The sequence below is a fragment of the Sus scrofa genome, chromosome 10 (genome assembly GCF_054392235.1).
Source record: "Sus scrofa isolate SSC_HxYL_T2T_F1_AM1 chromosome 10, Sscrofa_HxYL_maternal_Yorkshire_Landrace_v2.0, whole genome shotgun sequence".
Taxonomy (NCBI): domain Eukaryota; kingdom Metazoa; phylum Chordata; class Mammalia; order Artiodactyla; family Suidae; genus Sus; species Sus scrofa.
In genome coordinates this window covers 69,540,763-69,568,473 of record NC_139392.1, presented here as the reverse complement: position 1 = coordinate 69,568,473, position 27,711 = coordinate 69,540,763, and the positions used below count along the sequence as shown (strand labels likewise).

Below are 27,711 nucleotides of genomic sequence, written 5' to 3'. Positions count from 1 at the left end.
GATTTTAAGCCCAGATGTCCTGCCCTGTATCTCTCATTGTCCTGTACCAGCATTTCCCAAGCTGTATTACAAAAGTTCTCTATGAGCTATTAATTAACACTTTCTGAAAAAGTGATTTCTTTGGTCATAGATTTGGAATGACTGTACCTTTCCTCATTAGCAACTGCAGGTTACATCAGCTTTCAGTCCTGGAGTACCCGTTGTGGCCCAGCAGAAACGAATCTGACTGGTGTCCCTGAAAATGCTGATTCGATCCCTGGCCTCTCTGTGGATCCTGTGGTGTTGGCTGGCAGTTGTAGCTCCGATTTGACCCCTAGCCTGGACACTTCCATATGCCCGGGTGAGGGCCTTAAAAAGTAAAAAATAAATAAACAAATAAAAAAAAATAAGCTTTCAGTCCTGAAGTTTAAAAATCTTTTTTTTAAATGGTCACACTCTTTATTGGGCTACCTGTTCATAATTTGAAATTAAGTATTCCAGTGGTCACAGCTTAGGAAGGCTGTCTGCTCAGTCTACAAGTAGATTTATTTAAAAATTTCATTGACAGATACTATTATCTTCCAGGAACATCTAACTTTTTATATAATTGTAATTAACATTGGATCATCTTAGTTATTTAATCAAGATATTCAGTGATTTTTTATTATTTATTTATTTTGCTTTTTAGGGCCTCATCTGCGGCATATGGCAGTTCCCAGGCTAGGGGTTGAATCGGAGCTGTAGCTGCCAGCCTACACCACAGCCATAACAACACAGAATCCGAGCCACTTCTGTGATCTACACTGCAGCTCTTGGCAACACCAGGTCCTTAACCCACTGAGTGAGGCCAGGGATCCAAACTGCGTCCTCATGGATGCTAGTCAGATTCGTTAACTCCTGATAATTATTGAATTGAATTCCTAGCTCATCTTATTTTATTTCATATGTTACTCGACCATTTTACATCTTCCTACTTAAAGCAAAAGTCTCATTTTCATTTAAAATTTAATGTTACTTTAGCATAATTAATGTTCTTTTTCTTAGAAATAGATGTATATTGTTGGGGTTTTAAAAATGCTTTCTTACCTGGAAAGCTGCGAGTACAGTGCTTTAGTTAAACTAATCTGACTTAAATGGGAAGGGTTTTAACTGAACTCAATAAATTGTTTTTTAGAAAATCATGTGGTGAGATGTACTTAAATATTTTCAGTCAAAAAGAATTACATTTTGGAAAAAAAGGAAAATAAAAGTATAGAAGAGTATTTCAAAGTAGTACCACCTGTAGACTGTGACCTGTTTGGTGTACATACTTTGAAACTTTAATGCATGTGTGCATGCATGCGTCTGTGTGCTCTGCATGTGTATGTATATACCCAGATGCATACATACATACATATTCATTTATTCAAATATTTAAGCACCATGCTTTGTGTCTGGCACTTTTTTTGGGGTGGCTAATTAGCAGTGAACAAAATAGACAAAAATCCCTGCCCTCATGATGCTTAGGTTGGGGTGGGCAGGAAGGGGTGACAGTCTAAACAAATCAAGCATATGACCTGTCAGAGGATGGTAAGAGCTGTGGGAAAATAAAGCAAGGAAAAGAATAAGGGAATGTAGAGGGAAGGCTTGTTACCTATGTGTTCAGCTACTTCCAGACTCTTTTCTATATGTGCATGTGTTCAGTTATGCCTTTTTCTTTTAAAAAAGATTAAATACAAATATCCTAAACATAGAGTTTACAGATCTGTCTTTTTACTTAATAGATGTTTTTTTTTCCGTTTCATTAAATACTATTCTGAACCATTTAAAGGCCAAGCATATTCCATTTTTTAGACTGTGGTCCATTTTCTATACAGCAGCCAAGATACTCTTTAAAACCCTTCAGCCACTTTGCTCATAGTCCAAGGTCAGATATTTCACATGCCTGTGACTCTGAGTGACTTGATGCCAACCCCCATGCACCCCTCACTTACCACGCTCTAGCCACTGGCATGTGTGGGGGGATCCCTCTGTCCTCGAGTCCTCAGACATACATGGGGAGATAGTAAATAGGAAACTTAAAGGTTATATTACATACTAGTTCTTGAGGAGTGATTTTCAAGCCTTAGAAGAACATAACCATTATTTGTTGTATATAATATGCATCTTGGGTCCCTAGTTTCCTTGTGAGGAAATTATGTCAAATATTTTATGAAACAAAAAAACATATAAGATTATTTTTAAAGCAGTAAGTACTTTAATACTGATGAACAAAAATTTGATTTCACGGTATAGAAAAATGGCTATAAACAAAAATCTTCCTCCAGAACACAGTTGGTGATAAACATGGAAAATGAAAGGTACACATTTGCTACCATGTTTTGGGTAGTTAGTATGTCCAGGCATTTTGTCTTAACCACAGTTCCACATGGGCGGTACATAAAGTACATTTATAGGTGATAAAACTTGTTCATATTGTTCCAAGTCCCAAAGTCATAGGGCTGGTAAACCATGGAGCCAGCATTCAGTACCCGAGCACTCCTGATTGCAAATGCATGTTCTTCAGCAGCATGCTGTAGTGCCTGCAGAAACCCAACGGCTTGGTTGTATTTCACACCTAGGAAGTAACTTTCACTGTGGTTCATGTAGAAAATTAAATGAGATAACCAGGAAATTTCTGAAAAGGAATTGTGAGGAATTTAATATCTAGTCAGTGCTAGATAATAAAATATAGCTTGAGGCTGCTTTTAAAAACATGTTAAATACGGGCATGGGAGGCAGTTGAGTAGGGAAAAAGAACTTGGAAATATTCCCAAATACAAGTGGAATTTATGATAAAGGGAGGGACATTTTTAGTCATTAAGGGGAGTGGATAATTTTATGCATGGCATTAGGACAGCTTGCTGGCTGGCTAGCTCTCCTGATACAAAAATAAGAAGATAGGGAATTCCCGTCGTAGCTCAGTGGTTAACAAACCCGACTAGTAACCATGAGGTTGCAGGTTTGATCCCTGGCCTCGCTCAGTGGGTTTGAGGATCTGGTGTTGCCATGAGCTGTGGTGTAGGTCACAGATGAGGCTCAGATCTGGTGTTGCTGTAGCTGTTGTGTAGGCCAGCAGCTACGGCTCCAGTTGGACCCCTAGCCTAAGAACCTCCATAGAATGCTACGGGTGCAGCCCTAAAAAAAAGACAAAAAGGAAAAAGATAACCCATCTCTCAACATGTTCACCTACACAGAGAAATGCTAATGGATTTAGAACAAAATTCACATTATGAATAACGTGCCTTGCCTTCCTCACTGCCTCCTTGAATTTGATGTGAGGGTTTGGGGAGGGGGCACATAGGGCAAAGAAAAATTCTCTTGGTGTTTGAGGGTATCTGAGGGTAGAAAAGCACATCTGTGCTTCCCAGCCAGGCTCAAAAGTGCCCTGTGTCAGACTTCACACCAGCTCCTAGGAGTCATGGGGCAGCCTGAAGCCAAAATCAAATTGAGTTTTTGTTTACACACCCTAGTTTGCGACTATACAACTTAAACCTGTTATTAGGAGTGACAAAACCATAAAGGAAAAGGTTAATAAATTTAACTAGTAGAACTTTACTGCAAGGAAAAAAATGAACAAAATCTGAAGTCAAGCTTCAGGATATATCTGGACAAAATGTTCATTGAAAAAGATACGTGCACCCTTATGTTCATTGCAGAACTATTCACAATAGTCAAGACATGGAAGCAACCTAAATGTCCATTGACAGATGAATGGATTAAGATGTGGTATATATACACAATGGAATACTAAGCCATAAAAAAGAACAAAATAATGCTATCTGCAGCAGCATGGATGGATGGAACTAGAGACTCTCATACTAAGTGAAGAAAGATGCACAAATACCATATTGTATCACTTATATCTGGTATCTAATATATGGCACAAAATAACCTATCTACAGGAAAAAACTCATGGACTTGGAGAATAGACTTGTGGTTGCCAAGCTGGAGGGGGAGGGAGTGGGATGGACTGGGAGTTTGGGGTTAGTAGATGCAAACTATTTGCATTTGGAGTGGATAAGCAATCAGATCCTGCTGTATAACGCAGGGCACTATATCTAGTCACTTAGAATGAAACATGATAGAGGATAATGTGAGAAAAAGAATATATATGTATAATATAGGTATGAATGGGTCACTTTTGCTGTATAGCAGAAATTGACAGAACATTGTAAATCAACTATAATAGAAAAAATAAAAATCTTTTTTTTTTTAAAAAAAAAGGTACCAGGACTCACACATACAAAGGTAAACAAAAGAAGTTTCAGGAAAATATTTGTGAAATTAATTACATGGGCGCTGATTTCCTTAATGTTGGAAAGGAAATAATCCACATATTTAACATCAGTGAGAAAAGGGAAAGCAGCACTTTTTGAAATGAGCAAACAGCAGCATTTAAGGGAAGAAAAACTCATTGTAAAGAAATTAAACTAAAATAATGATGGGTTAATTCTGTCGTGGTACAGCAGGTAAAGGATTCAGCATTGTCACTGCTGTGGCATGGGTTTGATCTGGAAGTTTCCTGGTGCTGCAGGTGCAGCCAAAAGTAAATAACAAGATGTGTGATTTTTTTTCAAGGTTTTTTTTGTTGTGAAAGTATAATTGATTTACAGCATTTCATCAACTTCTGTTGTACAACAATGTGACCCAATCACACACATTTCCCTGTGCTATATAGTAGGATCCCATTGCAAGACGTGTGATTTTAAAATTGGAGAGATACTAAGAAGTTACTGCCAGGAGTGGTCACAATGAGAGTTATAACTTCATATATCCTTTGAGCACTTCCGTCTGTAGTTGTCATATGGATGCTTTCCCAGGCTCAGTAAGGTGTCTTACGTACAGTAGTACAGGATTTGCAGCCTATCATTGTCTGAGCAAATAAGTAATGGTACATCCACATGGTGGAATACAATGCAGCTGTTGCAAAGAATGTAGTAAAAGTATCAGTATGGAAAAATCTCCAGGATATAACAAGTGACCAAAGCCCTAGGAATAAAGCTCTGAACGTTGCATAGTAGACTCCTAGCTGTGGATTTATATATCTCTATCTCCATATGTAAAATTAACAGAGACTACTTATAAGGGCTGGAGTTTTTTTTCATACTTTTGGAATGTTTTTCTTCCTTGAACTTGTATCTTATGTGGTATTTTAAAAACTACTTTGGAGTTCCTGTCATGGCACAGTGGAAGCAAATCCAACTAGGAACCATGAGGTTGTGGGTTTGATCCCTGGCCTCGCTCAGTGGGTTCAGGATCCAGAGTTGCCGTGAGCTGCAGTGTAGGTTGCAGATGTGGCTTGGATCTGGTGTTGCTTCGGCCATGGTGTAGGATGGCAGCTTACAGCTCCAATTCAACCCCTAGCCTGGGAACCTCTATGTGCCGCAGGTGCAGCCCTAAAAAGACCAAAAACAAAAACAACAACAACAAAAAACCTACTTTAAACTTAATGAAATGTTTACCAAAATTCCTTGATGATAGGGGTGGGTGCTAACAGATATTTTTATGGCAGCTGGTGGCATCACAAACTGGTAAAAATCTTTCTGTGTGGTGACTAAACCAAAGCTTATTTTGAGCACCTGTTGTGTGCCAGGCATTATATTAAACATCTAATGCACATTTATCTTATGTAAATCTCCAACCCCATAAAGTAGATTTGATTTTTCTCTTACTGGAGGAAGCAGACTTAGAAGAATGAAGTGTCTTGCCAGGAGTTACAAACTCTGGAGCCTGTGCTTTCAATCCTTGTACTTTACTGCTGTTCAAATGGGCTGTGGAAGTTCACAAGGTTATTACTCAGGACAAAAGCCAGGTTTGGATCTGTGATAGTTTCTCCAACTAAAAATGGAGATAATAATCTCTTACCCTTCCTGTAAAGGTCATACAGTTGATTCATATGACATTTATGAAAGTGTGTAAGTGATGAGAATCAATAAAAAATTTTTATGTGTAGCTTGCTTTTTTCATGTAGTAAGTTTAAATATTATAACCCTATTTTTACAAAAATTGTAAAATGCAAACAGTAACAGTCTTAGTCAACTTTTTGAACTCATTTAATTTTCAGTTTTGGCATAGTACTTACTCTTTTTTTTTTTTTTTTTTTTTTTTTTTTTGGTCTTTTCAGGGCCACACCTGCGGCATATGGAGGTTCCCAGGCTAGGGGTCTAATTGGAGCTGTAGCCACCAGCCTATGCCAGAGCCACAGCAACGCCAGATCCGAGCCGTGTCTGCGACCTACACCACAACTCGGGGCAATGCCAGATCCGTAACCTACTGAGCAAGGCCAGGGATCGAACCCGCAACCCTCATGGTTCCTAGTCAAGTTCATTTCCGCTGCGCCATGATGGGGACTCCAGTACTTATTCTTAAATTGAGGAAACAGACAGTATATCTAGCAAAATCATCTTATTTCTGCTTAAAATGTTTTTTTTACCACTAGCTGTATTATTAGCAGCATCCTTGCACAGTTACTGAAACCTCTTCATAAGGCTGTATGTTCTGTTTGGTAGTTTTCTAATACATAAACTGACCTATTTTTCTGTCTTTTCAGGAACACCATCTTCAGCGGGCTATTTCAGCACAGCAGGTGTATGGCGAGAAGAGGGATAATATGGTTATACCAGTCCCAGAGGCAGAAAGTAATATTGCTTACTATGAGTCTATATATCCTGGGGAATTTAAGATGCCAAAGCAGCTCATTCACATACAGCGTAAGTAATTTCTCTTTTGATAATTATATTTTATATGATCTTTTTAATGTAATTCTTGACAGATTTTTATCTGTCCAAGGCCATTGTCAGTATCTGTTTCATTGACCAGCATCAGAGTTATTAGAGCCCATTTTGACCTTTTAAAATTGCCTGAGATTTCTGCCTTGCAAAAGATAGCATTTTCATCCTAGATGTTTAGCTTCATCTCAATATGGGATCTTAATGCTGCTTTAGACAAGTTTTATGAAGACTATGCCTTGGATGTAGAAATCATTTTCTTACTGTTCAGAAATAGTAATTTAATTGCTTTAAAGAACTTCTTAGTATAAGTCAGAAGTCATCAAACTTTTCCTTTTAAGGATCATATAGTAAGTATTTTAGGCTTTGTGGGTCATTCGGTTTCTGTCACAACTATTTTACTCTGCATTTAAGAGGAGATCAGCAAGAGCCAGTACATACGCGAATGGGCATGGCTGTGTTCCAATGAAACTTTACTGACAAGAACAGATGCAGCCCAGTATTGGCCCACGGGCCATAGTGTGCCAACCCCATCTGTGTTTCTACTCATTTTTTAAAATTGTAGTGTTTTAATTGGTAACTTGTTTCACTTCGTAGTGACAGATTCTTAATTGGAAATGATCCCTTGATAGCTGATCCCATTTGATGATGAACAGCTGAGAGCTTATAGACCTAAGAGAATAGATTTCTTTCACTCCATCCCTAGGTAGTTGACAACTTAAAAAAAGCATAGCTTAAAAGTTATTACTAAGGTAAAATTGCTATAGTTTTTGTTGTTGTCTTGCTGATCTTTGAGATCAAGTAGCTTTTCCAGGGGCCTGTCTAAACTTTTTCCAGGACTTTTTTTCCCTATAAATCTGTTTTGTTTTTATTGTTCTTTCTAAAGATATAGAAAAACTAACTTTACCCAGTTCCTAATTTATTAACTACTTTTCTAACTCATATAACCTTTTCTCCGTATGGTCTAGTTTCTGTCCTGGATTCTAAGCATAAATCTTACTATTTCTTGACTATGAAAACCAAAAGTAAGAGCCCTCTGGCTCTTAGCAGTTTTGTGTTGGCACTTGATAAGTTTTTAAATAAATTTTATTAGAGTATAGTTGACTTGGAAAGTTGGCATTTGATGTTTTTAATTTGTGATAATTTCTCATCTTTACCTCTAACTTGTACCTAATCGTATTGACTTCATTTAGAAAAAAAATTCTTCCAATTTATTAAAGGCTATTTTGAAGTGAACCAAATAAATGGTGTGTGTTTTCTTGCCCACTCATGTGTTTAAGTACATATAAGACATAGACATTCTAAACAAATTTAATCAATATTGGGACCTAAAAATTAGTTCTCTGGAAATGCATGACCATGTGAAAGTCACAGAGCTGCTCCTTCCTATATATAGGACAGCTAGAACCATGCTGTATTCCACAGCCATAGACTACGTCATCTTCCAAATACACGCTTTTAGGTTAAAGCAGGAAGGAGTCCCCATTGTGGCTTAGCAGGTTAAGAACCTGACATAGTATCTGTGAGGATTCAGGCTTGAACCTCGCTCGGTGGGTTAAGGGTCTGTTGTTGCCGCAATCTGCGACATAGGTCACAGATGTGGCTCAACTCCAGTGGTCTGGGCTGGCTGTGGTGTGGACTTCCAGATGCAATTCCAGTTTGACCCCTAGCCTGGGAACTTCTGTGTGTTGCAGGTGTGGCTCTTAAAAAAAAAATTAAAAAAGGTTAAAGCAGGATTGAGCAAGATATAATTACATTAATTTACATTCTCATTACTATCAGAAAAAAAATTGAATGCATGTTTTACAAACAGTTGCTTATTGATGGCCAAAATCGACAGATCATGTTTTATTGGTAACTAGTGGATTAAATTGTGGTCAGAAAAGTCAGAAGGTACTATATGAAAAGAAGCATTGACTTTGCTGATGTTATAATCAAGTAATAGTAATAAAATGGAAGCAGAATTGTAAATTATTTGGGGAAAAATTTTAATCAGTGCACCTTTGGAAAGATGTATACATTGGAATATTAATAAAGGTAGCTAAATTAGTGTTAGCTGTCTTTGAATTTCTCTTAATGTCTTGTTTTGGATGATTATAGATTCACAGAATGACATGTGAAGCATTGTATAATCACCACCACGATTAAGACACTCACTTGAACCATCACCACAAGAGTCTACCTTGGTGCTCCTTTTAAATGCACCCCGAACCCCTGGCAACCACTAATCTGTTCTCCATCTTTGTCCTTATGTCACTTGATGAATGTAAGATCAGTGGAATCATGCAGTATATATTCTTTTGAGACTGACTTTTTTCACTCAGCGTAACATCCTCAGTGTTCATCCTGTTGTTTGATTCATTCTGTTGCCGAGAGGTCTTCCATAGTATACATGCACACCACGCGTTGGACCATTCACCACTGAAGGATGTCTCGGTAGCTTCTAGGTTTTAACTGTTACAAATAAAGCTGCTGTGAACATTCTTGTACATATCTTTGTGTGAACATATTTATTTCTCTGAGATAAATATCTATGGGTGTAGTTGCTGGATCATCCTTTTTTAGTTTGACAAGAACTTCTAAGACGTTCTCCTGTGGCACAGTGGGTTAAGGATCCAGTGTTGCTGCAGCTGTGGCAGAGGTTGCAACTGTAGGTTCAGCCCCTGGCCTGGGAACTTGCACATGCATGGGTGTGGCAAACAAAACAAAACAAAAACAAACAAAAACCTTCTGCACTATATCCGAGTAGCTGTACCATTTTACATTATCATCAGTAGTGGCTGTGTGATCCCGTTTCTCCTGTATCCTTGCCAGCATTTGAAGTTATCACTTAGCTATTCTAGTAAGTATGCAGTTATACCCCATTGTACTTTAAACCTGTATTTCTCTAAATGGCTAATATGTTAAATGTCTTTTCATGTGTTTGGTTGCCATCTGTATATCCTAGTTTGTTTTAAGTTTTAAGTTTTGAGGATTTTGTTGTGTGAAGTCATCTTTTCATCCTCTTAATGGTCTTTCACAGAGCAGAAGTATCTAATTTTGGTAAGATCTACTTATCAGTTTTCCTCTTATTCATCATTATTTTGCCCTGGGTCCAAAGATTTTCTCCTGCGACCTTTTCTAGAAGTTTCACAATTTTACTTTTAAAAAGTGTATCATTTAAGTGTATGATCGATTCTGAATGTGAGGTTTAGGTCACCATGCTTTCCATCCAGCCCCCACTCCCCCAGTATCTATCACTCCAGCACCAAGTCACCCCTCCTCCATTGAATTGCTTTTACTTCTTGGCCGAACATCAATTAGGCATTTTGATGTGGATCTCTTTCTGGGTTCTGTATTCTGTTCCATTGATTTCTGTGTTTATCCCGAGACAGTACCACTGTCTTGATTATGCAGCTATATAATAATCCTTAACATCGGGGAGAGTGCTTCCTCCTTTATTTTTCTTTTTCAAAATTGTTTTCAGTCTTCTAGGGCTTTTCCCTGTAAATCTTACAAGAAGTTTGTATCTGCAAAGAAACTTGCTGAGATTTTGGTTGGAATTGCATTAAATCTGCAGATCGTTATAAGGAGAATTGACATCTTTGCTGTGTTGACTCTTCAGTCCATGACCACAGTATGACTCTCCTAGTTTCGGTCTTCTTTGATTTCTTTCGTTTGCACTTGACCATTTTCATCATACAGATCCATGTTTTTTTGGATTCGTACCTGTTTTATGTTCTTTGGAACAATTGAAAATGGTTTTGCACTTTTGATTTTGGTTTCCACTTGCTCATTGTCAACCTACAGAAATGTAGCTGTTCCATGTCTTATCTGTTGTGAATAGTGCTGCACTGAACATAGGGGTGCATGTATCTTTTTCCGTGAAAGCTTTGTCTGGATATATGCCCACGAGTGAGATTGCTGGATCACATGGTAGTTCTATATTTATTTTTCTTGTTCCTCTCTATTCCTAGTGTATTATGAATTTTTAGGGAGTTCCTGTCGTGGCGCAGTGGTTAACAAATCCGACTAGGAACCATGAGGTTGTGGGTTTGATCCCTGGCCTTGCTCAGTGGGTTAAGGATCCTGCGTTGCCGTGAGCTGTGATGTAGGTCACAGATGCAGCTCGGATCCCTCGTTGCTCTGGCTCTGGTGTAGGCCAGCAGCTACAGCTCCGATTCGACCCCTAGCCTGGGAACCTCCATATGCCGTGAGAGCAGCCCAAGAAATGGCAAAAAGACAAAAAAAAAAAAAAAAAAAAAAAAGAATTTTTATCACGACTGTTGAATTTATCAAATGCTTTTTCTGCATCAATTGATAAAGTCATGTGCTTTTCCTTTTATCATAGTCAGAGCTGTGAAGGAAGAAACCCATATTAAAATCATTATGCCCAGGAGTTCAGCAGTAACGAACCCAACTAGGATCCATGAAGATTCAGGTTTGATCCTTGACCTCACTCAGTGGGTTAAGGATCTGGTGTTGCCGTAAATTGTGGTGTAGGTCGCAGATGTGGCTTGGCTTGGATCCCGAGTTGCCATGGCTGTGGTGTAGGCCAGCAGCTGTAGCTCCCATTCAACCCCTATCCTGGGAACTTCCACATGTCTTCAGTGTGGCCCTTAATATATATATATATTTTTTTAATTATATATATATATAATTAAAAATCAATAAAACCATTATCCCCTTCTTCTAGATTGTGAATACTTTCTTAGACTGTTTCAGAGTACTTTTTCAACATCTCCTGGTCCAAAGGGTCTAAATGTTTTTTCTCTTTTGATTGGTGATCTGTAAGGCTTCTAGATGACACAGCTAAGACTCCTCTTTTCCTATTCATACTGGAAGAAAGGACAAAACAGTTCTGACCAGAATAGGCAGAAACAATTCTTTATCCCTCTTGCACTTTCCTTGCACGGTCTCAAGATTCAGCTGTTTCTCAAAGAAAATCTTTTTTCTTTCTTTCTTTTTTTTTTTGCTAAACTGAGGTATATGGAAGTTCCCAGGCCAGGGATTGAACCTGTCCCACAGCAGTGACCCAAGCTGGTGACAACACCAGATCCTTAACCCACTGAACCACGAGAGAACTCCTCAAAGAAAATATTTTTTAAAGGGGCAGTCTTGTGTATTTGAATATGTGTGTGTGTGTGTGTATACAGTATATGCATTTCTAGTTCTATCCACTGCTAGGGCCAAGAAGCAGAAATATTCACTAGCAATAAGCACACCTAGCACCTATGCTCTCATCCACTCCCCATTAAATAGGACCGAGAATATGTGGGAAAACAGTTAATTCCCGGACTGAGGCAGGGTGAGCAAACCTTGCGGAACATGTTGGTACCCCAGAAATCAAGCACTCAAACAAACAGCAGAGGCATATCAAAAGGACCCAGGAGTTTCCACTGGCTAAATCTGGGACAGTTCAAGCAATGGAATAACTCAGCACAATATTGAATCATAAACCTTTGAAAAGGTAGGAGTTCATGAATCTATACGGACAATAGATCAATAAATGGTAGAGAAGAGTATTCTCATGGTTTTACAGTATGGAATGCCAAGAGCTGAATGGTAGTGGAAAGAGAGGGCTGGAGTTAGAAAATTGTTTTTGCCATTACCATGAGTCACACAAGCATCACCAATGTGTGCTCAGTAGAAGAGGAGATTTTGATGAGGAGCAAGATGTTTACATGGCCTTAAACTTTGCCCACGAGCTGATTGTTAGGTACAAGGGAGGGAGGGAGAAAACAGTAGTTACACAGAGGAGTAATTGGGCAGTTTCTTGACTGATGGTCACAGTTACCACCACTTAGGAGAAACAGATGTACATGTGTGCCCCTAGGGGTGAGACCCTGAAAAAGGATTAAAAAGGTTGAGTGTTCAGTGTCCCAGCTAAGAGTACATAACCGAATCACAGTGGGAAAATGCAAGAGATACCAAGTGGAGAATGCGCTAATAGTAATAATTCTGAAATGACACCTGAAGCTAATCTAAACTGTATGTCACCTCTACGTCAATTAAAAAAAAATCCTGGGGAGATGGCTATGTCCTTCAGAAAACATTAGTGTCAAAAGACAGAGAAATGTTCCACATTAAGGAGGCTAAAGAGACAACAATGAAAGTAATACCTGATCCCACACTGGTTCTTGGCTGGAGTGGGAAATGTTACATATTAATGGGTCAGCTGGCAAAATTGGAGTATAAAGTTGATGACTGTACTGTGATTATATAGAAGAATCTATTCTTAGAAAACACACTCTGTGGTATTTAGCAGTAAAGAGCCATCATGAATGTAATTTACCCTCTGATAGCTCAAAAATTACTGTGAGAGGGTGTGTCTTTGGGGTGGGGGGCGGGGCGGGGGGGACATGCACATGCAAATGAGAAATGGAATAAAATTTTAGCAGCAGATGAATCTGGGTAAAGGATGTGCAGGTGTTCCTTGTACTGCTTTTATTTTGAAGCTTTTATAAGTTTGATTTCTAAATAAAAAGATTTTTAAAAAACGGATCCTTGTGGAACCTACTTTTTATTACCTCTCAGAACAGCTGTACCTGTCTTTATGCCAATTCTGAAAGATTACATCATCGCCTTCCCTTGCCTGCCTCCACCGCCCTGCAACATACATTCTTTCCCCATTACTCTTCTGGGTCCACTTTCTCACAGGTAAAATCTGTTTTGTCAACCACAGAACTTTATCTACAAAGGACTTGTATCTGGAATTTCAGATCTTTCAGATCTGGGATTCTCCGTATACTCTCCCCAAATATGTTCTGGAAGTTACTCCAAGCTCTGTTGTTTATAACATAAAGAAGTTGAAGAATCTCATGATACAGCTAGCCTTCGATAGCGTTGTCTTCTTACGTCTAAGCAAAGCTGTCCCATATCTACCACCTCAATAGTAGATAGCACTATTAATAGTTTCTCTGCCCAGAATTTATTTCAGGATCTTTGCAAGTAGGTATTACCAATCCATGAGAGTTAGTGCTTGACTTGAAACTGGTTTTCCATTCCTGCCCTGACAAATTTATCTTCACCCTTGAACAGTGTACCTCCTTTTCTTTTTTTTTTCTTTTTTTTTTTTTTTTGGTATGGCTTTTTAGGGCTGCACCTGCTGCATATGGAGGTGCCCAGGCTAAGGGTTGGATCAGAACTATAGCTGCCTGGCCTATGCCACAGCCACAGCAATGCCAGATCTGAGCTTGTCTGCAACCTACACCACAGCCCACAGCAACACTGGATCCTTAACCTCCTGAGCTAGGCCAGGGATCAAACCTGCAATGTCATGGTTTCTAGTCAAATTCGTTTCTGCTTCACCATGACGGGAACTCCTCTTTTTCTTTTTTCTTTTTTCTTTTGGCCCCGCCCTTGCTTGCAGAATTTCCTGGGTCAAGGGTCAAACCCACACCACAGTAATGACAGTGCTGGACCCTTACCCCACTAGGCCGCCAGGGAACTCCAAGTGTACCTTCTTTTCCTTCAGGCAGGAATTATATTCTGTTCCTAAGCCACATTTTGTACCATTTCATGGACCCTTTCGCTACTTGTTTCCTATCAAGTAGAAATACTGTTTGGAGTTATGGCCATACCACCCATGCTCACTTAGTCTGAGCCATTCTGTGGTGTTTGTTACACAGATATTTAGGTACATTTCATTTCTATCCAGTAGGACTTTGTAGCCCCTTTAAAATTATTTATATGCACTGTGTATTCTTTTTGTTTAGATTTACTTTCTGTAGATTTTTACCTTTTTGGTCACACCCACGGCATGCATTCCTGGGCCAGGAATCAAACCCGAGCCACAGCAGTGATAATACCAGATCCTTAACCACTAGGCCACCAGGGAACTCCTCTATCTGAATATTTTAAAAGGAGTCAGCTTCTGCAGTATGGCTGCAATATTTAACAGTCATTGGCTAGCCTGGTCTCATCTTAATTGGCAGAGCTTAATTAGAAGAGGCAGCTCATTTGCCTATTTGTCTCTAGACCAGGTTTTCTACAGTCAGTAACTTGCCCCAGGAAATTCGAAGATACTCCTAATTTCTAGAACCATGATAAAGATGTTACATCTTTATCAGCTGTGTTTGAGCTGTCGGTTAGAAGCTGCCATTTTGGCTGAAGCCAAATTACACTTCAGTCGTTGGCTGTGGTTTTTTGATAAATGAAATCCTAATGTGATTTTTTTTTTTTTACGTGTTACGTTTTCTCTAGGGCTTTAGTATTTTATATCTGAACAAGATTTGGTTCTCCTTGTATTTTAAGATCTTAGACATGTTTGCAGTAACTAAAAAAAAAAGCTTCTTGCAATGGCCAGAGCACTGTGACTCCCAGGTACTTTTTAACTTCAGTGGAAAAGACAGAGCTCACCCAGGTGGGGATCTTCCTTCTCATCTCCATTCTGTTCCCTGTTTGTTGCATGTGACCTGTCATTGATGGTACAGCACGTACTAAAAGTGTATTTTGATAGTGCAAAACTAAGGTGATGTTGGGCAAGCTTGTTTAGTTTTTATGAATAATCAAGCTTTGTAAATGTGATTTGATCTAAAGAAAAATAAATTTTATAGTAATGTATAAATGAGACCCTAAAAATATATAAAACACACCCTAAGGCAGAACATTGGTCTGCCAGTGATAGTTGACAGTTGGTCCCTATCAGTTTGGCTTTCTCAACTATGTGGACCACTGCTCTGTAATAGAACTTTCCATGATAGGAATTTTCTTATAATCTGTAGTATCTGGGACAAAAACTATAGCCGCATATATTATTTAACACTTGAAATGTGGGTGCTGTAACTGAGGTGCTGAATTTTTAATTAAATTAATTGAAATTTAATTAGTCACACATGGCTAGTGGTTTCCCTAATGAACAACACAGATGTGGATTTTCTTGTTATGGGAAAGAAATCAAGGATGTTTAATCCAGTAGTCAGTGTTTTAATCTGCTTTGAAATCTCCAAAATCTGTTTACGTAGCAATAACAGAATTAGATGGTGGAAGATCTTTGGAGGGCCTATTGCTGTAAGAAAAATGGGTGCAGAGATGTTAACATATAGACATTTCTATGAAGGAGTCTGAATATTCATTTATTTTATTCTGTGTTATTTTTGGGCATACCCACGGCATGTGGAAGTCCTCAAGCCAGGGACTGAATCTGAGCTGCAGCTGCGGTCTGCACCACAGCTCTGGCAACACTGGATACTTTAACCCACTGTGCTGGTCCAGGGGTTGAACCCGAATCTCTACAGCAACCTGAGCTGCTGCAGCTGGATCCTTAACCATTGCTCCACAGCAGGAACTCTCAATTTATTTTAATTAGGAATGTTGATTAGAAGTGGGATGTAGGTCAAAATGAAAATGAAATACAGTGCAGTAGGATAGTATATTCAGTTCCACAAATACTTGTTGGGTTCCTGTGGGCCAGATGCTGTATTAACCTTGAAGGATGGCAGATTTGGGTCAGCCAGGGAGTCTCCTCTTGTACCTATGACTCATCACTGCGAGTGATGCAGGTTTTCTGAGGCCTTTTTTCCACTTGAATAGAGTGAAATCCAGATGCTTTTCAGTAGAACCCTGCGAGCAGTTGGCATGTTTACTGTCCCTGCACTGGAGGTGCAGAGATAAACGAGACCCAACACTTCTTCTCAAGGAGATCAAACCTGTTTCAATGCTTAACAAATAGATTGTAAAGTATGTGTAAAAATGGTACAGAAGAAGGAGAGCCGTCTAGAACAGGAATTTCTTGCCTTGGTGCCACAAGCTTTTAGGGACATTTGAATTGTCTATAATTTATACAAAATCTTTTATGTTTATACCTCCTGTTTTTCTGGGGAGAGGGTTCATAGCTTCTAAAAAAGATAAAAGTGGTTAGGAGAATTACTTGGTGGAAGGAGGACAGTCAAGAAAGGATTCCACTGGAGTTAATGTCAGGTTGAGTTTTGGAAAGAATAGTCATTTGCTAGGTGGACAAGCAGAAAATAGCACATGGAAAGGCCTGGAGACCTGAAGGAATAGCATGCTATTTGAAATGTATGAAATTCGATGTTGCTAGATCATAAAGTACTGGTGAGAGGGCCAGGCTGGGTCCAAAAGGACCTGTTAATTCTAAGGATTTGGACTTGAGGGTCATGAGAAGGTAGGAGGAGGATCAAAGCAAGGGGAAGATGTGAGGTAATTTTTGATACCAAGCTTCTTATTTTACTATCAAACTAGTTTAATGTTGATAAATAATTGGGTGGCATTTGATGGTATAGTATAAAGCAGTGGTTCTTGCCCCACCTCCCTTTTTTTTTTGCTTTTTAGGGCTGCACCCGTGGCATATGGAGGTTCCCAGGCCAGGGATCTAATTGGAGCTACAGCTACCGACCTACACCACAGCTCACAGCAACACCAGATCCTTAACCCACTGAGCGAGGCCAGGGATGGAACCTCAACCTCATGGTTCCTAGTTGGATTCATTTCTGCTGCACCACCCCAGAAACTCCACTTGCCCCTTTTTTGACAGTCCTAGGAATACTTCATATTTCTCTCACCATGACAATGATTCTCATAAGGGGACAAACCTCACTGAGTGACAGCTCTTACTGTTATTGGCAGTGGCTTCTAACACTTCAGCTTTAAATAGCACTCCCCAAGCTTTTGGTTAAGTAGTTAAATAAGCTATAAAATAGGACTTAAATATTCTAGAAACATCTTACTTAAAGATCTCATTCTTTTATTAAGTGAGATTATATGAAATTGCTGATACTTTATCATTTTTGAGCTACAAAATTTTCATGTAGTTCAACCCAGTGTAGTTAACAGTCTCTTTATGTTCTTAATAATGGGCTTCTAGTTTGTTTGCTTTGGGGGGTTGTCTTTTATCACTTTTATCATAACAGTAAAGATGATCTTAAATTTAATGAGCTTAGATTGTGAGTCTGAAAAAAAAAATCTTTCCTATATCTTTTAGAAGTTATCCACACATCTGTGGAAGGTTTTTGTCGTGTATTCACACAGTAAGTGATTGCTTATGGTTTCTTCTGTCAGCTTTTAGTTTGGATGCTGAACAGCCCGATTATGATTTGGATTCTGAAGATGAAGTATTTGTGAATAAACTGAAGAAGAAAATGGACATCTGCCCATTGCAGTTTGAGGAAATGATTGACCGTCTAGAAAAAGGCAGTGGTCAGCAGGTACAGCTTCATTGTGTATGCATTAAGTGTGTGTGAATATGTCTATATAAATATCTCTTTATATGGAAACAGCGTGATGTTGGGTGGGGCCGAGAGAGCAAGCTCTGGACAAGCATGAATTCATATCCCATCTCTGCCCATTACTAACCTGTATGACCTGCAGTATGTTTCAATTTCTGTGCTTCAGCTTCCCCATCTGTAAAATAAAGATGATAGACATTCCAGGGTCGTTAGGAAAATTAAATAACATAGTTAACATAAAGCATCTAGCTCATTGGCTGGCATGTGTAACGAACTCAGTGTGTTTGCCACGGTTAATACTGTTATTTTGATTATTGTCCTTTAAAGTTGCAGAAGTGCTTTGAACCTTTTATTTGTATTATGTGAAAATGACATAATGGTTTTACATTTAGCCAGTCAGTCTGCAGGAAGCCAAACTACTGCTAAAAGAAGACGATGAATTAATTAGAGAAGTTTATGAATACTGGATTAAAAAGAGAAAAAACTGTCGAGGGCCGTCTCTTATCCCATCCGTAAAACAAGAGAAGCGAGATGGTTCCAGCACAAATGATCCTTATGTGGCTTTTAGAAGACGTACTGAAAAAATGCAGACTCGAAAAGTAAGAGATCCTGGGGACATTTTTTGTAATTTTTTTTTTCGATGTAAGAAAATGTATATATAATTATGAATATCTCAGTATCTGAAGGTTGTGTTTTAATTTGTAGACAGACTTTTTATACAGTATAATGAAAAATATTAATTTAAAATGAATCAACCTTAAGGTTCATTACAGATCTATTAGTGATATGTGTTACTCTTAATCCACGTTAAAAACCATAGTCAAAATTGATTTCCTCGTGATCCATGTTCCCTTTCAGTGTCTTTAAATTCTAATCTAACCCTTCAAATATATATTTATATATTCCTTTTTTTAAATATATATATATTCTTATATTTCGGAAGCTATACTCAGAATGTCACTAGTTAGAAATGCTTATTGACATCAAACAAACAAATTTATATTTGCAGAATCGCAAAAATGATGAAGCCTCTTATGAAAAAATGCTTAAGCTGCGTCGAGATCTAAGTCGGGCTGTTACTATTCTAGAGATGATAAAAAGAAGAGAAAAGAGTAAAAGGGAGCTATTGCACTTAACACTGGAAATTATGGAAAAGAGGTAATGTCTGTTTTAACTGCATTAGAAATATGTATGTGGAGTTAATTTATTTCCTAAGCAGTTATCTGTAACTCCAGAAATATATTCTTTTAATAATAATTAGAGGCCATTGAAATGTGTGGCATGCTGTATATACTTTGTATAACTTTATGTGTTTTCTTCTATTTTTTTTTAAAGTGACTGGGTTCAGTAAAATTAAAATATGCCAGGCATTTCCATTTTGAAATGATATTCTTTTGCCTTTACTTGAGTTGTGTGCAGAGTTGTGAGGGAGAGAGAACATTTGTCATTTCTAAAGTTTTTATTTTATTCACTAGATGGAACTAAATTTTCTTAAAACACTTTGTGAGTTTTTTAAGCAGAAAAATACAAAAAGGGGGAGGAGGAAAGACCCAGCTGATCCTTCAAGGTGCACAATGAAAATTTCAAGCCTCGGTCCCCTAGTTCTTAGTTCCTATTCCCGAAGAAACCCACCATTAAATTCCTTATGGGGTGTTTCCATCGTGACACAGTGGCAGCAAGTCTGACTAGTATCCATGAGGGTGCAGGTTCAATCCTTTGCCTCACTCAGTGGGTCGGGGATCTAGCATTGCTGTGAGCTGTGGTGTATGTCACAGACACAGCTTGGATCCCGAGTGGCCACTACCGTGGCATAGGCAGCAGCTGTAGTTCCGATTTGACCCCCAGCCCGGTAACTTGCATGTGCTGCAAGTGTGGCCCTAAGCCAAAAAAAAAAAAAAATTCTTACGATTCATTCAGCCAAAGTAGTTTTATAGCAGAGGCAACTCAAAATAGTAGAAAGTTCCTCAGCACTGTTTTAGGCATGAATTTCAACATCTCTCCCAAATCTTTCACCAAAATTGCTGTGTTAAAATTTAAACCTTTGGGTTTTTCCTGCAGTTATCTGTTAATGGTGAGAGAAAGCTGTAAGCCAAAAAGTAAAAGAAAGAAATGATAGGAATTATGTCATCTGTAGTTTTAATAAGCATTCAGCAAATAGTCAAGGTTTAACTGTAATCTTACCTTAAGGCTAATCAGTGTTTGCAGTTATACCTCAGTTAGCTGTTAGTAGTCATGAGGATAAGTATGTGTAGAACTAACTTTTTAAACTTTCTTTTTATAATTTCAGGTATAATTTGGGTGACTACAATGGAGAGATCATGTCTGAGGTTATGGCACAGAGACAGCCAATGAAACCTACTTACACCATCCCCACCATCCCCATCAGCAACAGCAGTCAGTTTAAACACCAGGAAGCCATGGATGTGAAGGAGTTTAAAGTTAATAAGGTGATAAAAATTGCTCTGATAATAGCTGAAAATGTTAGTGGTGTTTTATCGTTACATTCAAAATGAGGAGTTCCCTGGTAGCTCAGCCAGTTAAGGATCTGAAGTTGTCATTGCTGTGGCTCTGCTTTACTGCTGTGGCAAGTGTTCAGTCCCTGGCCCAGGAACTTCACATGCCCTGGGTATGGCAAAAAAAAAAAAAAATCAGAGTGGAAAAGAAATATGTATGTTTATGTATATATATAAACCCTACTCTTAAAACCAGATTTTGATTTAAGACTGGACTGTTGATACAGCACTAGAAATCATAAAGAGAAATACTTCATCATTTAATAATTAACTTTTCTTTAAAAAGCTTAATGCCATAAATTGTATGAAACTTGACATAAATATTTAGCATATTTATACAACCATGATACTTGCCATGTTCTTTTCTTCCCAGGAAATATCATTTGTGCCTCTAATCTTTCTTGCCTGTTGCCTACACATGGAATTCGTACCCCCACAGCCTCTGCCATCACCTGCTATGCTCATTTGTAATAGGCACTGTGATCCTCACTCCATCACTCTTGCCTCTCTCTCTTTTATCCCTGCATTTCCCTATCTGATGATTTCATATCTTTATCCTTTAAAACTGCTCACAATTTTTCACTCCAAAAAGCTTTCGTTGTTGAGCCAGCAAGTCCTTACTACTCTTGACTTTTGGGGGTGTTGGTGGGAGTCGCCCCCACAGCATGCAGAAGTTCCCCAGCCAGGGATTGAAGCCTCGCCACAGTTGTGACCTATGTACTCTTTATTTTTTTAATACTTTTGCATCATCAATTTATTTTTCACTATGCTAACAGTTATCTGAAGTTTGCTCTGTGTGTATATAAAATTGTTTTAATTAATGCTTTTCCAGGGTTGATTTGTTACTTTTTTAAAGACTAGGCATCCCTTTTGAAAAATTCTGCCCTAGCATTTTCATAGAAGTTAAGAAAAAGATACAAGAGCCAGTGGTAAAAACTAATTGCAGTTGCAAGATCTCAGAGGCTGGAGAACTTTGACTTTAATGGAAACAGTACTTGATGATTATGTTTAGGTTGTAGGAACATACTTATGTTTTCACAGAGACCAGCCTCTGAGACTTTACAGTGTAAGACGACAAAACGTAAAGGTCTTGTGTCTCTGATGGTAGAAAGGCCTTCATTTTAGCAGTGAACTTATTTTTAAGACTTCCCCAGAACTTTCAGTTTGTTGAACATGGTTTCTAGTGTTTAATTCCTGACTGTATTGCAGCAAGATAAAGCCGATCTTACCCGACCTAAACGTAAATATGAAAAGAAGCCCAAAGTCTTACCTTCGTCTGCTGCTGCTGCCCCTCAACAGGCGAGCCCCGCCGCGCTGCCGCCCTTCAGCGCTAGAGACCTGAATCAGTACGACTTCCCCAGCTCGGATGAAGAGCCTCTGTCCCAGGTGAGTGGCGAGGGTTCTCTGCGGACACAGGCGGTAACATGGGAGGCACACGTTCTGACTGGCTTCCTTCCATTGAAAGGTTTTGTCTGGCTCTTCGGAAGCTGAGGAAGAGAATGACCCCGATGGCCCCTTTGCTTTCCGTCGGAAGGCAGGCTGTCAGTACTATGCGGTAAGTTCCTAGTTCTCTTCTCGAGTGACAGACTGTTTATCTCTCGCTGACCAAGAAAAATAATTGGGGTTTTTCTTTTTAAGCCTCACTTAGACCAAACTGGCAACTGGCCTTGGACTAGTCCTGGCGATGGCGGATTGGGGGATGTGCGATACCGATACTGCTTAACCACCCTGACCGTACCCCCGAGGTGCATTGGATTTGCACGAAGACGGGTTGGGCGCGGTGGAAGGTGAGGTGTCTGTACTCTTGCAATGGGGATGTTTTAGGTGGCGGGGTCAGGGGATCTCAAGTTAAAGTGAGGTCATCTGTCTAAAGAGCTCATTTGTTCCCACCTGCTGTTCTTAACCAATTTTTTGGACTAAAATACTGGCTACCTGTTTCTTTGTTTTTCTTTTTTCTTCTTTCTTTTTTTTTAGGGTCGCATCCATGGCATATGGAAGTTCCCAGGCTAGTGGTCAAATCGGGAGCTACAGCTGCCGACCTACACCACAGCCACAGCCACAGCCACACAGGATCCGAGCTGCGTCTACGACCTATACCACATTGCACAGCAATGCCGCATCCTTAACCCACTGAGCGAGGCCAGGGATCAAACCTGCAACCTCATGGTTACTAGGTGGATTCGTTTCTGCTGTGCCACAACGGGACCTCCTGATACCTATTTCTTATTCAGCCATAGCTTTTAATGCATAACTAATAGTTGCCTAATGGATCTGCTTTTCTTCCTGAGATTGTAAACCTCAGATATCTATTCTTAAGAGATAGAACTCTGAGAAAAGGCAGCAGATGAAGGCAAGTGTAAACCATAATTACATAAATTGTATTAAGTTAAGGAGACTACACAAAATTGTTCTAGGAGTTCTGGGAGACATTGGGGGAAAAGGATTAAATAGGCTAAGGAATGTCACATAACTAGTATACTGAGTTAACTCCCAGTGGAAAGGCTCCAGGATTCACAAGCCTTGATATCGCCTTGTCTGGACTTCTTTGTTTAAACCTGATGAAGCCCTTCACACTATAGATGCCTTGGTGTGAGAGGTTGTGTGGGGAAGGAAGAAATTACGGAAATTAAAAAAGCAAAGAAAGACAAAGACACTCAAGTAAATGTGAAAAAAAAATTTTTTTTTAAAACAAAACGGAGTTTCTGTTGTGGTGAAGCAGAAACAAATCCGAATAGTATCCGTGAGGATTCAGGTTCCATCCCTGGCGTCGCTCAGTGGGTCAGGGATCCAGTGTTGCCCTGAGCTGTGGTGTAGGTTATGAATGTGGCTTGGATCCCACATTGCTGTGGCTGTGACGTGAGGCCGGCAGCTGTAGCTCTGATTTGACCCCTAACCTGGGAACTTCCATGTGCCTCGGGTGCAGCCCTAAAAAGAAAGAAAATAGAAAAAAGGCAAAACAGATAAATCATCAAGGTGCTTTCAGGAAGAAACCTAAGGGTATAATTTATAGTAAATCATTGACTTATACATATGTTGCTTTCATTTTTGAGACTTAGTTGCACTTTTTATTACTAATCATTAGTTTAGATTTATTCAGATACTAAAATACATTTTATTGAGTGCCTTTTCAACTCCATCATTACATTGACACCAGTAGTGGTGAAAGTTCTCTATGTTGGCTATATTTTATTCTGTACTAGCATTAATCAATGTTATTTTAAGATGGAGTCATTAGTAAAGTTTATATAAATAACATGCAAATACATCCTCTGGTGTGGTAGCTCTCAAATATTTTGTATATAAGAAATTTTAATGGTATAAAATATCCAAAGATCACATGCCTTTTACTGCTTTTCTCCTACCTCCCCACTCCAAAAAAAAAAAGCAGTTGTTTTTGTTTAAAGAACGTATGTTAACAATATCTCCTAAAGTGATTTGGTGCTCTGTAACGGAAGAGAAAAATCAAATTCTTTTATGTGGTATAATAACATACTATTAGGCCAGCATGTAGAGTTAGAAGACTTGCTCTTGTGGATAGTATCTACCTTATTCTTTAAGGTAGGTTGCTTTCTTCTTTATTTGAATCATTATAAAGTAAAAGAAGCTTTATCAGAAATGGAGGTTTTTTTTTTTAGCCCATATAGCCAAATACTGAAATAATCAAGTTTATTCTTTAAATAAATAGCTTTTAAATAGTATGAGGTGGCTTTGGGAATTTGAGGGGGAGAAAGAAATACCTTTTTAGTATAATTTTTGGACAGCTATTTTACATATATGTTTCTGCCTTATTTTTAACAGGGTCTTATTGGACAGAGCTCACTCAGACTATGACAGTATGTTTCGCCATCTGGATTTGGAAATGCTTTCCTCACCACAACATTCTCCGGTCAATCAGTTTGCCAATACCTCAGAAACAAATACCTCGGACAAATCTTTCTCTAAAGACCTCAGTCAGATACTAGTCAATATCAAATCATGTAGATGGCGGCATTTTAGGCCTCGGACACCATCCCTACATGACAATGACAATGATGAACTCTCCTGTAGAAAATTGTATAGGAGTATAAATCGAACAGGAACAGCACAACCTGGGACCCAGACATGCAGTACCTCTACACAAAGTAAAAGTAGCAGTGGTTCAGCACACTTTGGTACGTTCATCCGCTATGATGTATGTTTCTGTAGAGGCGTCGGGCTTAGCAATTTTTGGCATATTATATGGTTATACTTACAGCTGAAAATTCTTTTCTCCTAAAATAGTATTTTTAAAAATCCAGGTTTAAGTATTTATTTGAATCCCAGTTGTACGTCTTCATTTAAACATACCCACATACATAAGATGTTTATTGCTATATGATGTAGAATGTTTCCTGGATGCACTTCATGAACCACAAGATTCAGCTCTTATGTTTTCAGATAATATGAAAAGAACATAGACCGTAAGTTGATAGTGTTTTATGTTTGGATCTTCCTAGACTGCTTAAGACTAGGCCGGCAAGTCAATAGATACGTAAAGCCTTATCTGCTGACAGAGCAACTCAGAATAACACGTAAGAGGGAAATGAATTTTTCAGAGAACAGCATTTAGGTTAAAGGATTATTTTAATAATTTTGGAAGCATTTTCATATAATACCTACTTTAGCATTATGGCTACGTGGTGAAATACGTCTTTAAAAAATGCTGTCTACTAAAAAATATTCCTCAAATTTTAGTTTTCTGTTATAAAGCAGGTATCTATTATTTAAGGCATGTAGATCATAGAAATTCACTGTTAAAATTGTTACTGCAGATGTTTATAAAGATAATTTAAGTGTGGATTTTGAAAAAGCTGTAGAGGTATTTAGTCTTTAAATATGAAAATATGCTTCTTATTCTTTAAGATATCCAGAAAAGGTTGAAGCAACTAATTTACTTAGTATTTAGAAATAAAGTACTTCTGTGAAATGGAAGTCTTTCAGCTCATAAGAAAAATAAGCGTATTTCAGAAATCAAGAAAAAGAATCTGAATTATTCTGGGGCCTAATGGGCTATTTATTATCTCATTAATATAAGAGTCTATATCATGAAGAGCGCTTTCTGTCTGCTTTTATAGTTTTAAAAATCAAAAGGAAAATCTTTCCAATATGAAGGAGGACTTATATATGGCGTGAGTGTAGAGATTTTAATAGTATAAACCTGTAGTGTGTTTCCCAGTAAAGTTTTTTTTTTTTTTTTTTTTTTTTTTTAAGTTGTTTTAAATTCTTTGATGGAGCTGCTTGGTGGCCTAATGGGTTAAGGGTCTGTCATTGCTGTCGCTGTGATCACTGCTGTGGCACAGGATTGATCCCTGGCTTGGGAACTTCCACATGTCGTGGGGATGGCCAAACTAATTAATTAATGTTCTTTGAGACCAGACATAGAAAATTGGCTTGTTTTATCAGTCTCTGTCTTTTTCACCTCTTAAAGATCTTAAGGATCCTAAAGATCTTTTTTTTTAAACTTGTGTCTAATTTTTAGGGCCACACCCACAGCATATGAAAGTTCCCAGGCTAGGGGTTGAATTGAAGCTGCAGCTGTTGGCTATGGCACAGCCAAAAAACGCTAGATATGAGCCATGTCTGCAACCAACACTGCAGCTCTGGGCAACAGTGAACGGGGCCAGGGATCGAACCCACTTCCTCGTGGATATTAGTTGGGTTTGTTACCACTGAGCCACAAGGGGAGCTCCCTAAGGATCTTATAATGATCTTTTGATCTGTGAATTGTTTTGCTCTACTACTTAAGTAAGCATTGGTATTTTAAAACTTACTTGATTTGTGTTTGCCAAAGAATATGAAAAGGTAATTATTGAACAGTATAGTATTACCGAAAATTTAGCTGAAAAAAATATTTAATTAACTGTGTAATTTTCTTATTACTCATTTTCTTCCCCTATCTATATGATAGCACTTTTTTAAAAACGGGTTTATCAGGGTTTTTTGGTTTTTTTTTTCTGTTGCACTTGTTTTCAAATTTCCTTTAAATTTTACTAGATCTTCCTGTATATTTCTAGAATAGATACCTGTTTGAGTATCTATTGCTTTAGGGTAATACTTTATTCTTTCATGTTTGTGAATATGCCAGAAAGATAAAGCTTTTCTCTTCACAAAGTAACTGTGGACTTACGTCATATGTACCTTTAATCTAAGTGAATTCAACTACAGGCCCCTGGAGAAAAAAAATGAAAATTTTAGCAGTTCAAATGTTGTACAGGATTGTACTAATTAAATATAGTTGTACTAAAAGAGTGAGCCACTCTGGGAATGGGAGAAGTGAGTCTATATTGTTCCTTTTGCAGCATCAATACCTTCATTGCTGCTTCACGCTGTTAAGCATCCCATCTTGGGCAGTGTAATTGTAGTTTTAAAAATAATCCTTTCCATGTAGCATAGCCCACAAATACTAGACTACTCCACCTGGCCTTCAGCCACAGAAACTCAGATCTAGTCTGATGCCAGAGGGAAAACTGGCTGTGATGGGCTTTTGGAGGAAGGAGGTGGACCTGGTACACACAAAAGGAGTTTTCAAGACTCAATTTTTACTGTACTGATTTTATTTTATTTTATTTTATTTTATTGTCTTTTTGCCATTTCTTGGGCTACTCCCACAGCATATGGAGGTTCCCAGGCTAGGGGTTGAATTGGAGCTGTAGCCGCCGGCCTACATCACAGCCACAGCAACATGGGATCCGGGCCGAGTCTGCAACCTTCACCACAGCTCACAGCGCATCGCTGGATCCTTAACCTACTGAGCAAGGCCAGGGATCGAACCTCATGGTTCCTAGTCAGATTTGTTAACCACTGAGTCAGGGTGGGAACGCCTATACTGATTTTAAAACTGAACCATTCATTATATGACATACAAGTCAGCTGATATACTTATCTGCTGCTTAAGACAAATATGTGGGTTTTGATTTAGCCATTTTTTATTTTTTCGGCCATTGTTTTTAAATATTAAATTTATATGTATGCTATGCATGGTGATGCCCTCTGAACTGATTTTCCCTTCTCTAAATCCTCTGTAAGGGCCTGTTCTCACTTTCAAATAGGAAGTTCTCAATGAGGGTATCAGGAGCCCATTGTTTTGGTAAAGGGCACGAGCTTTAACGCACCAACTTTTGTAGCCTGTTTCAACTGCTCGGTCTTTTTGCTTGCTTTCCAATCTTGACCATTTTGCATAGTCATGTGCTAGAGTGCTTGGTCCTCTGGACACTGCACAGCAGAACAACACAATATTAGAGTTTTTAGGACCAGATCTTAGTACTTAAGGGTAAGTTATGTATTTTA

General features: G+C 38.6%; 1 protein-coding gene across 17 annotated transcripts in view; it reads left to right on the top strand.

The window, feature by feature from the left end:
* EPC1 (enhancer of polycomb homolog 1) overlaps positions 1–27,711 on the top strand; it is a 111,536-nt gene that overhangs the window by 73,548 nt on the left and 10,277 nt on the right. For 10 of the 17 annotated variants that reach the window (XR_014817842.1, XR_014817838.1, XR_014817843.1 and 7 more), the window contains 9 exons: positions 6,551–6,710; positions 17,727–17,872; positions 18,286–18,492; positions 18,903–19,051; positions 20,181–20,340; positions 21,616–21,792; positions 21,872–21,961; positions 22,045–22,193; positions 24,205–24,557. Coding sequence is in view for 10 of the 17 variants with exons in the window: in XM_021064807.2 (XP_020920466.1) it covers positions 6,551–6,710; positions 17,727–17,872; positions 18,286–18,492; positions 18,903–19,051; positions 20,181–20,340; positions 21,616–21,792; positions 21,872–21,961; positions 22,045–22,193; positions 24,205–24,557 (1,591 nt within the window). In the remaining 7 variants the exon portion in view is untranslated. The remainder of the gene's footprint in view (positions 1–6,550; positions 6,711–17,726; positions 17,873–18,285; positions 18,493–18,902; positions 19,052–20,180; positions 20,341–21,615; positions 21,793–21,871; positions 21,962–22,044; positions 22,194–24,204; positions 24,558–27,711) is intronic. The other 7 variants (XR_014817844.1, XR_014817840.1, XR_014817841.1 and 4 more) reach the window with 1 other exon arrangement.